The sequence below is a fragment of the Scatophagus argus genome, chromosome 22, assembly GCF_020382885.2.
Source record: "Scatophagus argus isolate fScaArg1 chromosome 22, fScaArg1.pri, whole genome shotgun sequence".
Classification (NCBI taxonomy): Eukaryota; Metazoa; Chordata; class Actinopteri; family Scatophagidae; genus Scatophagus; species Scatophagus argus.
Window position 1 is genome coordinate 5534661 of NC_058514.1, and position 15999 is coordinate 5550659.

Consider the following 15999-nt stretch of genomic DNA (forward strand, 5'->3'; position numbering starts at 1 on the left):
AAGTGTTTTCTTTGCTACAGCTTAATTATTTTCTTTTGTGCCTCTCTTTTTTTTTTTCCTCCTGCCTTTCTGTCTACGCCAGTTAAAGATTGAGTGTCTGTATCGTGTTGCCCTCACGCTTGCAGCTGGTCGGCTTTAATTGCATGCTTATTCCCCAGCGCTGCTTTTGTTGTGCTCTGACGACATCTTGCTGGGCTTGATCATCTTTTAATGGCCGCGGATAGACACAATCACTGCTTCGGTTTGAAAGAAAAAGAAAAAAACGGCCCACTCGACATAAGGCTCCATATGCTGGAGTGACTGCCTCCAGGGATGGTGTGTGTGTGTGTGTGTGTGTGTGTGTGTGTGTGTGTGTGTGTGTGTGTGTGTGTGTGTGTGTGTGTGTGTGTGTGTGTGTGTGTGTGTGTGTGTGTGTGTGTGTGTGATCTGTGAGCAATGCCGGGTTCATACTCGGAGGTTTTCCATACAAGCTGAGCTGGGTGGCGCCTGCGAGGACGGCGGCACAGGTGTAGGTTTGTGTGTGCACGTATCGCCCCTATTACATATGCACCCACATTGGCTGTTTCCATGGTAACACCGTGCCCCCTTTGGTTCACGCGCACATACCACCACTCTCTGACAGGTGCAAGTTAGTGTTATTTAATTTTATACTTTTGATGTTTTTAGCACATTTCTTCCACAGCTCTGTCTGGTATTTGCTTCTTTTTGTTGTTTATTGTGAAGCACTTTGTGACATCTCTTGAAATTGCTGTACAGGTTATGCTATATGGATATGCCTGCTTGCTTAGTTCTTGCTAATAGCCAGATAGACCTCCTCCCAACCCAACCATGACACAAACACGCACGCACACACACATACTCACTCACACACACGCGCCTTAAGTGGATCAATTTGTGCCAATTTAAAAAGTGTAACAAGTTGCCACCGAGATAGCCTAAGGTCGGTTCCAAGCTCTCGACTGTACTGTGGCTGTGCGAGTGTGTGTGGTAGCATAAGGGATGGTCATATTAGCTGTGTAATCCAGGGTTGAGTAGCCCCACCGCCTGCCTGCCACCTCTGTGATGGGAGAACATCTGCTGGCTGTGATATGAAGCTAGGGAGTATCTCTTTGTCTCCCTCTCTCTCACTCTCTCCTTCGCATGGTTTCCCGTTTCTGCCATGAATTCCCCAGCTGCTCGGCTCCCTCCCTTCACCTAAAAATCCTGTCCCGCGCCACCTGTGCAGTTTTAATGCATAATTTATCTGCTAAGTAACCACATCTGAGAGACTCTTCCCTCCGTCCCCCCCTTCCTGCTTCTCTGTCTCCCCTCACTGTTTGGCTTGAGACGTGAAAGTGGACACCTATTTTCTAATATTCTAATTGACGAGGATTAGGGATGATTGGGTTCTAGTGGTTGTCAGTCTGTCCAAGAGTGGAAATCCACATTCAGCAAGTGCCTACACTTCAACCAAGATATTTTTTTTTTTGGTTGCTGTTGTTTTTTTATGATTTTGCTGTCCTTGTGAAATATCCTCAATACACCGTAGTTTTTTTTTGCTATTTCTTACAGTTCATTCCAATTTTTTATTCTATTATGCAGAGAAAACTTGCCTTCCCAAACATGACTGACACGACCTGCGTGCTTTCGTTTCTTTACGGCTCATCGAATAGGAATATGTGCAGCTGACATGTTTTGTTACCCTGTCCACATGTGTGGCCTTGCAGGCCCGTATGCAGTCATACTGTATTAGCACACTGTAGCTGTTGGCACCATATCAACCAGGACCAATTCTTCCCAAGGCCACGACTATGCCTGTGTGCACATGCATGTTTGTGTGTGCACATCCCCATCTATATGTTTTATGAGGCAGGGCTGCCATGCATTAGGTCTGAATATGAGGACAGCAGAGAAGCACAGACCCTGTAAATCAGTTCTCTTTCCACTACCACAAACGCCCCTCTTACTTATCCCACCGCGACAAGGTGAGCGATCAGGGTTAACGTACCATCAACAACCCCTCTTAACCTCAGAGGTGGGCCTTTTAGGGCCAGGCGGTTTCATTGGGTTAATGTCATTTCACTTTACCATACAAGAGCACTTGGGCCACCCTGACACCTGTCACTCAACTCGCTGTCCAATCGAAATCGATTAAGACAGCTTTTTTTTCTTTTCACACAGTGGTTGATTTGGGGCTTATCAAAAAACCTGAAGTGGCCTCTGGTCTTTTATGTCACGTACAGTCGATAAACCAAAGTGTGTGTGTGTGTGTGTGAGGGGGCCCTCGGTAGCCCGCCTCACTGTCAGTCAAGCCGTGTGGTACCTTTTATCAGCTCAGAAGATCTACCTGACACCAACTTCTTGCCACATCAGTTATTGGCAGGGACTCAAATTGTTTAGAAAAGCCAGAGCTGAAAAAGAAACGTGCACTTAACCAGCAAAGAGGAGGAAGGAGTTCATTTTCACCACTTTGATGGAGGTTGCTATTAAAATGCCACATGAATACATGAGAAAGTTCCTGTGCTTTTTTCATTTTATGAAGGGTGATTTTCTCTTTGGCATCCCTTTGTAGCACTTCGTGAGCTATTACAGCGCTGTATGTATTTATAGATACAGCTGTTAACCTTTCACCTGTTTATCAAAAGCAATGAGTAAATATTAATCATGGATAGAAATAAAAGATGACAAGTTTCTCTGCTTATTTTATTGTTGTCATTCCTTGTGCATAAAATCTGTTGTGTTAAATTGCTGGATGGAAACTCTTAGTGCAATATTTTTAAGAGGGAATATTAGTTTTATTTTTTCACTTCTGTTGCAACAAGCTTACATAATATCTATTAAAGCGCTGATTCATCCCAAATAGATACATGTGAAAAGTCATGACTTTCGTTAAAGTTCCTATGACGAAGAGGCAGAATAATCTATTCGGCCCTCGGTGAAGAAAGTGTCCGTCTTGTTGATCATTCTCCGCCTCTAATGGTTTCATCAATACAGACAACATCATCGAGCACCAGGAAATCCAGGGTCGTCCACCTTTCTGCCACAGCAGCCTGTCCTGCTTATTAACGTGGCTCCAGCTCAGATTTCTAATGAGCACTTTTGCATTTTGCATGCCAATCAAATTCCTTTCTAGAGCTTGTAATTTACAGGGTCATCTTTTGGACATAATGTCACGGAGGAATAGTAAGATGTACTGGAAGTGCAGAGTTACTATGCAGCAGTTTTTTGGGTGGGTTTTATTACTGAATGTTGTACTCCATTGCTCATGAGAGGGATTGGATTTGGAGCAAGAAGAGTTCAGGCTGTCTTTATCTTTTCATTTAAATGTGCATCCTTTAATAACTTTCCAATTCCTCCCTTTGATACCATCTGTATTGTTGTTTCATTCTATCGGTGAAGCTTATGTGGTCTGTATAGCTATAAGCCTTTTAATGTGAGCTTCTGATAAAAAGCTACAAGTGTGAGAGAGAGAGAGAGACTAAAAGACAAAAATGTGCCCTCCTTGATTGAATTAATTAACCATTCTCTCGAAAGGGGATTCATCAGGGATACAATTGGGGCTAAACTGATTTACAAAGTATCCCAATCACATTTACTATGTGAACAACATGCTCCTACTGATTTCAATTGTTCTCCGAGTGGGATTGAGTTACAAGTTAGCAATGAAACTATGCAAGTTCCCATGCGCGAAGAGAGGCCTCTCTTTATTATCCCCCTCCTATTGCTCTGCACTTAAGCCGCATTGCATGAGAAATACAAGTGTTTGTCCACCGAGGTGTTTGAATAAGAGGGCAGCTACACGTGCATACTGCAGCTGTCAATGTGTGAGCACAGCGTGTGAAGACAGGTTAATGAGGGATTGTGAAGACGTACTGTTTTTAGAGTCGTGCTCGTAATGTTCTTTTCGAGGAGCACTCTCTTCTGAGTGTCAGATTAATCATAAAAGTGGGCGTAACATTCTTAATATCACAGGAGGAAAAAACTTACAAAATAAAACTTTCTTTTAGATTGCAGAAAACTTCTGTTTTAGAAATTCAGTTCAAAACAACTTGTAAATCTGGTTTTAGTTTTATAGAGTCCATTTACTTGTACCAATGATTCTCAAGAGGTTCAAACCAAATCAATTTGTTTTTTAAGTTTGGGCACTGGCCTGCTTCCAAAGTGCATACTGTGTATTTTAGTTTTTGTATCAATACAGTACACACACACACACACACACACACACACACTGCTAGATTTGATACACTGCCACCTTTAATCAGTGTTCAAACCAGCCCTCACCCCCTCGTTCTGGCACCAAGCGTGTGTTCAGTCACCCATCTGTCTGTGTATTCATCCACCTGTGCTTGCATGTGTGAATCTACGAGTGTAGCACAATTGCTCAGTCTTCCTAGCCTGCCACGCACTTTATCAAATTAGAAATATTCAGGCAAATCAACAATAAACTAATCAGCAGCCCACTTAACTCTCCAAAGCACTTACCAACTGTGAGAGAACTGAGAACTACCGGTCCATCATCAGCGAGGTATCTGCTGTGCTGGGATACTAAGACTCGCCACCAGTGGGGAAAAAAGGTGGTTATAACCAGATCTTTCATTTTTGGAGGTTAGATATTTTTCATCCAAGTCTCATTTGTTCAACAAAACACTTTGGTTGTTAAAAAGTTACAGTGACTGGTGTCTTAGAGAGTTTGTCATAATTTCTGTAGTCAGAAAATATCTCTCAGTTGTTCACGGATCATTTCTTTATTATAGTGTTGTGGATAATATGATGATGAAGAAGAGATGGACTGAACCGGTGAGCTCACTGAGGTTTAGCAGGGGAGTAGAAGATTAAGAGTGTGCGGTAGGAGAGAAGAAGAAAAGAGCAGATTTGTCAAATGAAAATGAGAACAGGCCTAATCCTTAGCACACACGCTTGTCCACTGCCTTTGTCCATGTTGTTCTGAGAGCAACTTTGCCGCCCCCCTACATTGTCACATTAGCCCACTTTACTCACTTGGGTGTGAGTGTGTTTTTTCATTCAGGAGTTGTGAAGGTCATACTAACCTGCCATCTCTTTCAGCTTGGCCTCCGTTATTAGGACTTGTTGTTCTCTCAGCTTCAGCTTAATGGCCGGCCACATTTTCCTTTCCTCCATCGTTCTATCTCCATCTCTCTCTCTCTCTCTCTCTCTCTCTGTCTCTCTCTCTCTCTCTCTCTCTCTCTCTCTCTCTCTCATTGTCTGTGGCAGCTTGGTGGCTCAAGCGTCTGGCTGCAGTTGTAGAGCGGCAGCAGAGGCAGCAGTCACATACCTGCATTGAAGTGGAACAAACAGGACGGTTGGCTGCTCACAGAAGGTCATCAGCCCTGGGCACAGCGTGTGTGTGTGTGTGCGCGTGCGCGTGTGTGTGTATCTTCATATATATTTGTGCTGTGAGATGAAGCTCTAGAGTGTTTCTCATTGTGCACTGAGAAACAATTCAAAATAAACGTTCATCTTTTTGATTCATTCAGACATTTTCAACTCAATGCAACTTAAACTCGACGGGTGCCTCTTACAGTGCAGCTGCTCTGTGTGCCCTTCCAGTGCAGAAATGATGTTAGTCCTGGTTTGCGCAAATGCGGCTACATGGAGAGTAGAAGAAACAGCAGGATGTCAGGTTAACCTTTTGCCAATGACCAGAAGTGCACTGTGTGAGAAACCCAAATGAAACGGTAGCCCATATTTTGGTTACAACAGAGGTCAAATACATAGGGAATTGAAATCCAGGGTGAATGAGAGACCTTAGGCTGTAGTTTTTCTCATTGTGTCTTTAGCACACAAAGTCTTCAGAAAACTTTCAGTGGGAAAACAAATGTGTTTTTCAACTTGTCTTTGCACCCGTCTCTCGTCACTGTGACATCCACACTCAGCACAGAGTCAGAGGTCAAGAGGATGCTTTGTGACTGCGCGTGGTGTCCAATCCCACCGTAAACCCACCCACTTGTCCCCCCACCCTAAAGGTGTCGCAGTGATACCCACCGGGCTAATGAATGGTGACACTCTAATCTTGGTAATCCCTAATTGGCGCTGCAGGTTTGATTACAAAGCCAAGCCATGTCATCTCTATTGCAATGTGGGAAGCATGTTTATCAGTAGACGTGCCGTATTCCTGCATTTGCAATTGTGCATATAATGTGTGCACATGGCTGTGTGCGACTTGCTAATAATGCATATGTCTGTCAAAAAAAAAAGAAAAAAAGAAAAAAGTCCTGGTTGATCTCGGGGTTTACGAAGCGTGGCTGCATTTTCGGTCTTCATTAACCTTGGTCGCCCTCAATCCCCGGGATTTCTACCTGATTTCTTTCTTCCCTCCTTCCTTTCTTTTCCTCTTTCCTTCTCCAACGCTTTTCCTTTTTCCTGTAGCGTTTGTGGGATGAATAATTGAATGTAATTTCTCAGTATGGCCCCATCTTTTGTTAGTGGGTAGGAAGGTCAGCAGCACTCAGTTCTTCAGTCACTTGTTTCATGGGTGAGCAGTTGGAAGCATTTTTTTTCTACGGTTGTGACTATTGTTTGTTTTCTCCAAGCAAACCTCATTCACCAATTTCAGACATACACACAGACACATACACGCACACTTACACACTTATGAGACTTTTTTCACTGTACATCACCACATCAATGAGGTAAAGGGATAATCTTCGTGTGCTGAAGAGCCAGCATATTAAAAAAAAAAAAAGCCTCGGGTATGATTAACTAAGCCTTAACACTCGCGTAGCTCTGCAGATGAGCGAAGGCAGAGTGAAAAATGACAACACTAAAACTAGCTAATCTAATTAGCTGGATGATACCATGCAGTTAAATAATTAGCCAGAACCTAATTGGCTAATATCATGTGCTGTTTTAAAATCTGTCTGCCTCTTTTCCTTCTCTTCCTTTAACTTCTCAAAGTAAACACTTTCCAAATAGCCTGCAGGAATGACCTGTAACAAGCTGTGCCACTTCTGCTGCTGCACAAGAAGTTGGAGCAGTCTGAAGCTGGATTGCATTTTTTTTTGTAATTTTTGAGCTCTCCAGCCATTATGACTCCCTGTCTCCTCCTGGATCTCTCCTTCGCTCCTCTTCTTCAGCATTTCATCTGCAGGGAGTTGATCAGCTTGCTTTCAGCCCGACCACCCTGTCTTGATGCATGTGCTTAATACAATTACTGTATGTGAAGCTGTGTACAAACATGCTGTGTTCAGTCTTGACAACCACCCACTCTTTCTTCCGCATCCCTTGGAAATACACACACACACACACATCTACTAACATCCATGCAGTTTGATACGTGACCCGAGGTAAACCACTTCTCCCTAATGAGCCTCCTGTCCTCTGTTCTTCCTGGGGAGCTGAAAGAGAACTAACCTTGATGCAGCATAGCAAGGATGTAACCCGCTCACACACACTAACACATGGACAAGCGCACACAACACTACTAGAGAAACTCATTGACTACATCATTTCCCAAACCTGTGATGTTATGACCAACACTATGTGGCTGTCCCTAACCCTTAGCATAAGACCAACCAGCTCCGTTCCCAAGACTGTATTCATAAAGAAGCTGGTTGAAAAAGTAAAGACAAACCAGAGTGTCCTAACTTTAAAAAAAGAGCGATCACTCTAAACATCCAAACCTCTGATTGGATCTAGACAAGATCAGAGTACACAAAAACTTGGCCAGAGAGCACAAACAATTACTGGAATTACTGTAAATCACTGAGATGTCCTGGGTCACGTATGTTGGGTGCTTAGTTTTTCCTACATGCCTAAATCTGTATTCTCGCCCTTCTGAAATATCAACTATTAAACTATTTTTCTAGTTTTAGCAGAAGCATACTGTCAGTTATGACCAGAGGCCAGTTTCTTGAAAATGTACTTGGATTTTTGCATCAAATCCACACATTTGAGAAACTGGAACGGTGTTTGTGTTGCAGAGGTCTGGTATCCACTGACCCTGTCTTTGTCACCTTTTCTGTGTGCTGTAGATTTGGGCCAACTATGAGGAGAAACCAGTCGAGGAGGTTGTGCACGTGTCTGAGGAGAAGGAACGAGTGGCCAACTACAAACCAGTATACGTCACCGAAATCTCCGACAGTCTGCACTTCTACACCCAGGACATCGAGACAGGTAACTTGAGATTGTGTCTCAATGAAGGAAGCATGTAATTGTGAAATGAGACATGGCTGAAGTTCCCCAATCGCAACTGGAAATTTACTTGATTTATCGGAGGGACAAAACTTGAAACGGGCTACGTGGATACATTCATTCAGTCATTTTCTATACCGCTTATCCTTCTGGGTCGCAGGAGGCTACATGGATACGTGACATGTGAAACAGTAAAAGTTGAAGCTGCTCTGTACACTTCATGCCACACTGATTATTTCATCTTCCAGTGTGTTCCTCCACAAAATATTACCATCAACACTCTCTCCACACAGAGGTGCGAGGGGCTCTCTCACTTTTTATTCCCTTTTAACACCACACTGACTTTATGAATGTCAATTATCTTTACCACTCTGACATTCACCTCATCCCTTGCTGCAGCATCCCTCCCACCGGCAGACACAAAACAAAGGACATCCTACTCGTTATTACCACTGAATGATGGGAATAAATCACAACCGTCCCTCCTGTCACCAGTGACGGCGGGAGGAAAGAGAAAGAAATGTTCAGAGATGGGAAAACTAACAATCCCTGGCATTCCTGCATGGCTGCTCTTTCTGACAAGCTCTGTTTGTGTATGTGTGTGTGTATATGTGAATGAATGCACACATAGTACCTCCCCCCCATCTTCTGTCGTGTGCTGGGTAACAGCCCATGTTTTAGGTAGTATACTTAATGGTCCGTCCTCTGCAGTATCAAAATCAAGGTGTGTGTACTTGTATACATATGTTTCTGTGTTTAATTGTAGTTGCCTTCTCACAGCAGTTTGTTGTCAGTAAGTTTTCCGAGGAAGAAACATTAACTGATGGCCATTACTTCCGCTACAATTCACTTAGAAGCACTTTTGCTGTTATTGCCACTGCTGTCAGTATTAATTTCCACATAATGAGAGACTAGAACTCTCTTTTTAGAAATGATTCATGAGCAGAAGCTTGTGTTTTTGGCCTTTTATGAATCATCGCGACCCTTTAAGGAGCGTTAGAATTTGGATCCAACTTTCCTTAACATGTTGGGATTTGCTACATAATTATTTTCTTACAGAATCCCACATTCAGAAAAGATTTCACCTGAACAAACTGGCTGGTCAAGATGCGAAGTCTTCATGCCACTCGCCATCCCTTCATCGTCTGCCAGTTTGTGTGCAGGGGTAGTGCAGGATGTGGAGGTCTTCCTGTCCTAAGCCGCCCCTCACATCTGGCTTCACTGGCAGTCGTCTGTCAGAGGCCATGAAATTGACTTTGGCCACCTCTTAATTTGCCCCACTGCCATAATTAATTAATTTCCCTTCATTTACTGCCAATCTGAGCCTGAGCATCACTCACACCATAATAATCCAATCAAACATGAGTGTGGAAAGCATTTGGCTTTAGTTGTTCTTTAGAAGTCCGCCGTCTTTCTTTGAAAGCTCCAGGTGTTATGAAGTGTGCAGACAATCTGCTATTCATCTTGCCATGAGCTGTAGATTTAAACCTAAAGCTCTTACATCTCCTTCAGCTCCTTCAGCTTGACTCCCTGCAAGTCGGCAGTGATGCGGAGGTTATGTTCAAGGTTTTATCGCTGATCGAAATCACGTGTCGCTGGGGAGTGTTTGAAACGTACAGTACGTGGCACGTGTTAACCTGAGGCTGGGGTTAATGCCTTCAGCATCACTTACTGTCAACAGGGAAAATGTACAAGTGAAATGTGGAGTGAATTTTCCTATCCTGTGTTGTCAGTATGTAAGGGAGTTGGGCTAGCTTTTAGGAATCGGTGCGTGAGCTACACATGAAAGTGCAAATCAGAGTTCTGATTTATTTTTAGCTTGTTTCTCCTGTATTCTTTTACATCTATAAGGGATCTGAGGAAGCAGCAATATGCAAAGCATTAACAGCGTTTTCTCCGTAGCAACTTAAGTGTTGCATTTAAAGAAATTGTACACAAACTGCATTTTTTTATATTGCTGCACTCAGTGTATTTTGACAGGAGCTGTGAGTTATTTAGTCTTTTCTCATATAAAAGCTTGATTTTTAGATGATCCAGCAATGCTGGAGGCCTCTTATTTATTTATTTATTTATTTCCTCCTTTAATTGGGCCGTGTTCTTCCACCGAGAGGCTTACATGGTAGTTCAAAAAAAAAAAAATGTTATTCTCAGCAGGGAGGTAAAACCTGACCGGTCCTCACCTCCTGCCTCCCTCTCCTCATCTCCCTCTCTATCACGTTGTTTGCCCCTCCTCGCCTCCCTCCAACTCTTTTTTTTCTCTCTTGGTCTCTTTTCATTTTCGCTGACGCTTCCTCAAAGCTACATTAAGTCATACCAGCCCCTTGAAGAGCACATCAAAGTGTTAGGGCCTGTAAAATCATACAAGCTGAGTGCTTTGCAATATCATTACATGTCCCACCCCTGCCCCCCTCCCTTTCCTTTCCCCCCGTTTCTGAAGTGAATGGGTTTATAGAGTCAGATAAGCTTGCATGCAGAGGCTGAATTTTATAAACAGGCTTGTGATTGCAGCTGATGACAACATAACTCCTCACATAAACGACCGAGAGGTTATGATGTGTGTGCCACAGCTTATGTTCCAACCCATGTGAAACTTTACGTGTATATGTGCAATAGTTGCTCTCATCTAATGTGTGCAGCACTTTGGCCAGACCATTTAACCTTTAGGGGTTCATATCAATCAAGTCAATGATTCAGAACAAAGACTAAACACTTTGCTAAAATGTAACTTGAAGGGGAAAACTATACGATCACATCACAATGATAACTACAGCCATTGACATTTAGTCTCTGACCCATTAAAGCTATGGCAGTTTTCGCTATTGACCAGATAGCATCTGCGTTTGTTTATTATTAATTGTGGTCTGCTGAGGGCCCTGGCAGTTGGGAAGACCATACAGCTGTTGTTGCACTTAAATGAACATACTTAGGTCCATGAAATAACCTTTATGTCTTTATCTTCTAAGTGATTCTCATATTTTGTGGAGAAAATGCAACTCGTAATATCTTTTATTCTCTGGGGGTCCTAAGCCCTCTGTTTTCTTCCCCTTTTCCCATTTTAATTATTCCCATTTAATTACTCTTAAGTGTGGGTTTTTTCATTTATGGATATCTTTACACGAGCTCAATAAGTGATTAATTTCACGTTAGGAATTTTTTTTTCCAAGTCACTGAGAAGCTTGAGGGATTGTGCTCTTTTAATCCTCAGTTTATTTTAAGAGTTTTTATCTGTTGCTGTATGCGTTTATCTCTCATTGTCTCAATTTTCTCCCCACGCACATTGTCTCATCCTCGTTCTGCTTTCCCTCTTTTCTAACCCTATTTTCCTTGTGTGCGTGTTACTCTCTCTCCGGAGGCTATATGTAATTACTGTCAGAGGGGGACCTGCATAGATCTGCGTGACCTTGGACACTAAAAGACAAAGGCCACTCCAGGCACAGGGGGAGGAACTCACTCTTTGCTGTACGCTGTTGTTGCTTTGCCACAATGCTGGAGAGTCGACATAATTAAAAACTTGCTAAATATAGCCCTGAAGTAGCTGTAATGGCTGCAACCTGAGAATTGGATGCTCTTCAGATTTTCAATTTTAAATGAAAGACTTAGAGGAGTATTAGTTTCCCTAAAGCACTCATAAGTTGTGCCTCCTTTCCACAATGTGTACTAGTTTAGGAGAGTTTTGAGTAGAGCTAGAGAGATGAATTTGAAGCTTAGAAAAGATATATATTAGTCTAAATTTAGAGCGTTAAAGATCATTATTGACCCTGAAAATCAAAGTAGGACAACAGAAAAAGGTTCACCACCAGATTTTACCCTGAGCGTCCATTTCATGGTGATCCTCAGCAGCTTGATTTTGCTCAGTTGTCATAGAGATAGCCAAGTGGTCATAATATGACGTAAGTATGAAATTCCACTCCACTAAGCTATCCCTGCAGCCTGCTTTACTTGGCAGCTACAGGTTCACTTATGTAGCCCAGTGCTTACCACCTGTTTTGCATGTTGCATTACTTACCTGATTCCTCTGTATGAGTCCGTATTATTACACTCAGACATGTTGGATCCAGCCCGTATGGGCTGTCCAGGCCCACAGACTGTATCACTGGGCAACATTCCTACGGTGTCTTCTTTGCCTTGCTAGCCGCATGCCCCTGATTTGGACCTCACTCAGTCATCAGCTCCCTGAGACTGTATTATTAGGCCCGGCCCCCGACTGACAAACACACATTCTCTGCCCAGCCCAAGCCTCAGCTGCAGCACAGTTGGCGGTACATCCTGTTTAGTGCTTGTTTCCTGGCACCCATACAGACTCATAATGAGTAGAGTCGTCCCCCCCCAACCAGGTGCCACTCCGTCCGCATTATTCACACTTCTACCTTTTACACACAGCAGCTGTTCATCACCTAATGATGCTGGACTCGGCTACTGATACAGCAAGGCAGGCAGGGAGCTGTTCTCTGTCTGGCTACACTTCAAACCAGGCCATTTTCTATCTTTTGAAACTGAATTCCATTGCTTTGAAATGTTATGTTTCAATCTTATTTTGTCATGGGCTTGTTTTGTTTTTGGCCAGATGAAAATTTTCATATAATTGTACTGGCTCGTTTACTTGCTGCCTCTTTGTGTTGGTGTCCTCTTTAATGTATGTGTTCCCACATAACAACATCCTCAGCCTGCACGGCCCTCCCTGCAGTGATCTGACAGTATCTAGTATCTTTTTCAGTGAAACTCTCTTTAGAGCAGGCAAAGCATCACAGCAGCACTGGTATTCAGGGTGCTGATTTCAATAAGAGGACATGAGAATTACTGTAGCATTTCATATTGATCAGGGTGAGCAGCCCACTAATTGGATGTCATGTCAAGGCAGCCAAGTGATGATTACTTTATACAATAGAGCTTAATAAAAATACAAGGGTGCACATTTAGAATGGTAGTCGCAAGGCTGACTTCACTGTTCTTTTTTGTTTTATTATTTATTAATTTCATTTGGGATGAAATGTCTTTCCATGGCACTGTAGGCCTCGAGACAAAGTCAGTCGGGGGTGGAGATAATTAACTCCTACACCAGTGTGTTATGAAACTAGTTTGTTTTCAGAAGCATTTGACAAAGTAATTTTTTTGTTAATCGTGTCAGTTTTTTGTTGAACCGTCCAATTACAACAATGAACTAAAGGTGCTAATTGGTAAATGAAAAGAAAAAATATGAACTCACATTTCAGACAAAAGAAATGCAACAAAGTGCTGAATGTGACAATTGTATTAATGATTATATTGAATAGTTTAATGGTGCCATCAAATTCAGGGAGAATGGCTTTAATTGCTATACTGTCTCCTAGCATAAGTGCACTCATCTTAAAGCTAAAGCTGCTTGTCTGTAGCACCATATTAGTTTTAATTTTGAATTCAGCCTGAATAAAATTAGCTCCCATCTCAGTGATTAGAGCGCAGCGTGTCTCAATACCTTAACAAGCTGAAAATAAAAGAGCTGCTTACTGTGAAGAATTTATCCAGATGTGTCTTTGTCCGTCCGCCTTTTAAGTCTCATGTTTTATTCAGCTTAGGTTTGCAAAAGGCCTTGTGTTGCGGTGGCATTCAGCCTTATGCCTGCAGTGACAAAGTAACCAAACAGGTGAATAAAAGTTCCAGCAAGATGCAGCAAACAATTCTGCTGTTTTTCACTCTGCCGCTGCAGCAAATGTAATCTTTAGAGGTCAAACCATACCTGGATTAACCCCCCCCCCATTCATTATTAAATCAGATACGCAACTTGCTTCTAAAAGGTCAACTCACCTGTCAGTTTGAGGCAGGGGGCTTTTGATTTTCAGGCAGAAAATCAGCGTTTCGCATTCTTCACTACCCTAGCAAGCACAATTTGCACTAATGTCAAACTTCTCGGTCTGTTACCTAAAACTGAATGGCTGAATGACACTTTTCACAGTGGCAGCCCACCACCACCCCTGGTCCTCCTCTTGCCCAGATGTTGCCCGTGGACATCTTATGAATATACTTGTATCCCTCACAATCAAAGCAGGGCATTAGCTGCAGTCAGTGAGTCTCGACAGGTGGCAGAGAGAGACAAACAGCAGAGGCTGATGCAAAAAGAGAGCCACAGATGCCGTCTCTGTTTAGTTTTTTCAGTGATGGCTTTTCCAATTACAGAAACGGTAATTTGCTGTAAAAAGCTTCAGTCTGCCTGGAAGGGTAGAACAGAACTGGGTAATTGGTGGTGGTGGTGGGGGTATCGCATGAGATATAATCCATATCACTCTCCAGTGGGAGTGGAGTAGCATTAGTCAAGCAGGGGATCATTTGTTTTTTATAGTGGCCTCCCTCAGTGCTCGACAGATGCTGACACCACTTTAAACATCACTCAGGAATGGGAGGAAATGGCCTTTTCTCTTGTCTTAGCTCCCTTCTTGTCACACTGCGCCTTCAGAAAGTGTCCCGAAAGATATCCCCGGGTGAGCGTGGGTTCTTTGTTGGCCAACCGTGAGGGGCATTAAACTCATAACAGCTGTGTGTGTGCATGTGCGTTTGCTTGGGCACACATATGTAGGCCTCCCAATCCAGTACATACTGCACCAGGCCTGTGTTTTTGTTGTCTGCCACTGCGGCCTTTTGCCTCTGAAGTGTTGCTTGTATCTCCTGAAACGCAGCCATTCCTCTGCCCCAGAGGGTAAAGCCTCGTCCAGATCTCATGCATATTTAACTCTCCAAACAAACAGGTAAGCTGAAGCACAAAGCTCTGTTGAGCGGCTGTGAATCTCCCCGATGGTAGATTATGCACCATCCACGTCTCGGCACAGTCTTTGACCATATGGCCAGGGTGCACCGTAAAGACTCTGCTTTATTTTCTAAGAAAAACAGGAGTGTTGATTCCAAAAATAACTGTCTGTGCATCAGTTTGACTGTGTCTTACTCCCACAGTGTTGCCTTTCTTTTTCTTCAGAAATTATAATCAATTATAGCCAGTTTTGTTTCCGAATCCTCCCCAGTTGATTGTTTCCCCAGCAGGTGTCCTTTTCATAGATGCACTACACTTTGACTCTCAATTCCTCCACTCTCACAAGCCAGGAAATAAAACGCCTTCATAAGCAACCATTGGCTCGCTTGGCCTCTGCCTGTGTCATATCGTGATTATTTACCCTTCTGTGGTTTAATGGCTTTTGTAAACGGCTTAATAGAATTCAGTTCGGCCTTGGGATGCGTAGCGAAAGGGCACATGATTCACGGTTTTCACTGGCTTTTGATTTCCCCCTTGTCTCTGCTCACACACTGTGTGCCACAATATAATCAAATATGATCATAAACAACCTGTAAAACTGTTGTCAGTCTCTCTACCTTCTCTCTCTATCTCTCTCTCTTTCTCCATTGTTTTCTTGTATCTAAGCCTAATCACTCCTTCACTCTGCACTGGGCATTCACAATGTAATTATATATGATTTACAAACAGCTGCAGCCATAATGGTGTATAAACAAATTACAGGATGAAGGGAGAAAAAACAACAGAGGAATAAAGAGATGAAGACTGAGAGAAATTGGCCAGCATCAGACGCAGTCAGTAGTTTGGCTGTTTTTTGGATCATCGCTTTGGCTCTCCCTTCAACACAAAATGAGCACTCGTGCTCGACGTGCTTCACCCCCTTCTGCACGCAGATATTTAGTTGTCTTTATGCCAGCTTTAAATAGGATTCTGCCTTTGTAATGCAGAGTGTCCTAGCTCCACTTCCTTTCTCATGTTCACATCCATTCAGAATTTCACTGGGATGTTACACTTGCAAAAGACTTTGCTCAACTGACCCCCAGAGGGCCTGGATTTTCTCTCTGAGCTCGCCTGCAGCATGTAAAGCTCAGTTCAGTTTTCTTCGACGCTGATTC

The 15999-nt window shown here is 43.0% G+C and overlaps 1 protein-coding gene across 1 annotated transcript in view; it reads left to right on the top strand.

Annotated features, from left to right (window-relative positions):
• Window positions 1-15999, top strand: part of snd1 (staphylococcal nuclease and tudor domain containing 1) — a 157874-nt gene that overhangs the window by 114166 nt on the left and 27709 nt on the right. Inside the window, exon 18 of the mRNA XM_046378942.1 lies at window positions 7971-8112. Within this exon, the coding sequence (XP_046234898.1) occupies window positions 7971-8112 (142 nt within the window). The remainder of the gene's footprint in view (window positions 1-7970; window positions 8113-15999) is intronic.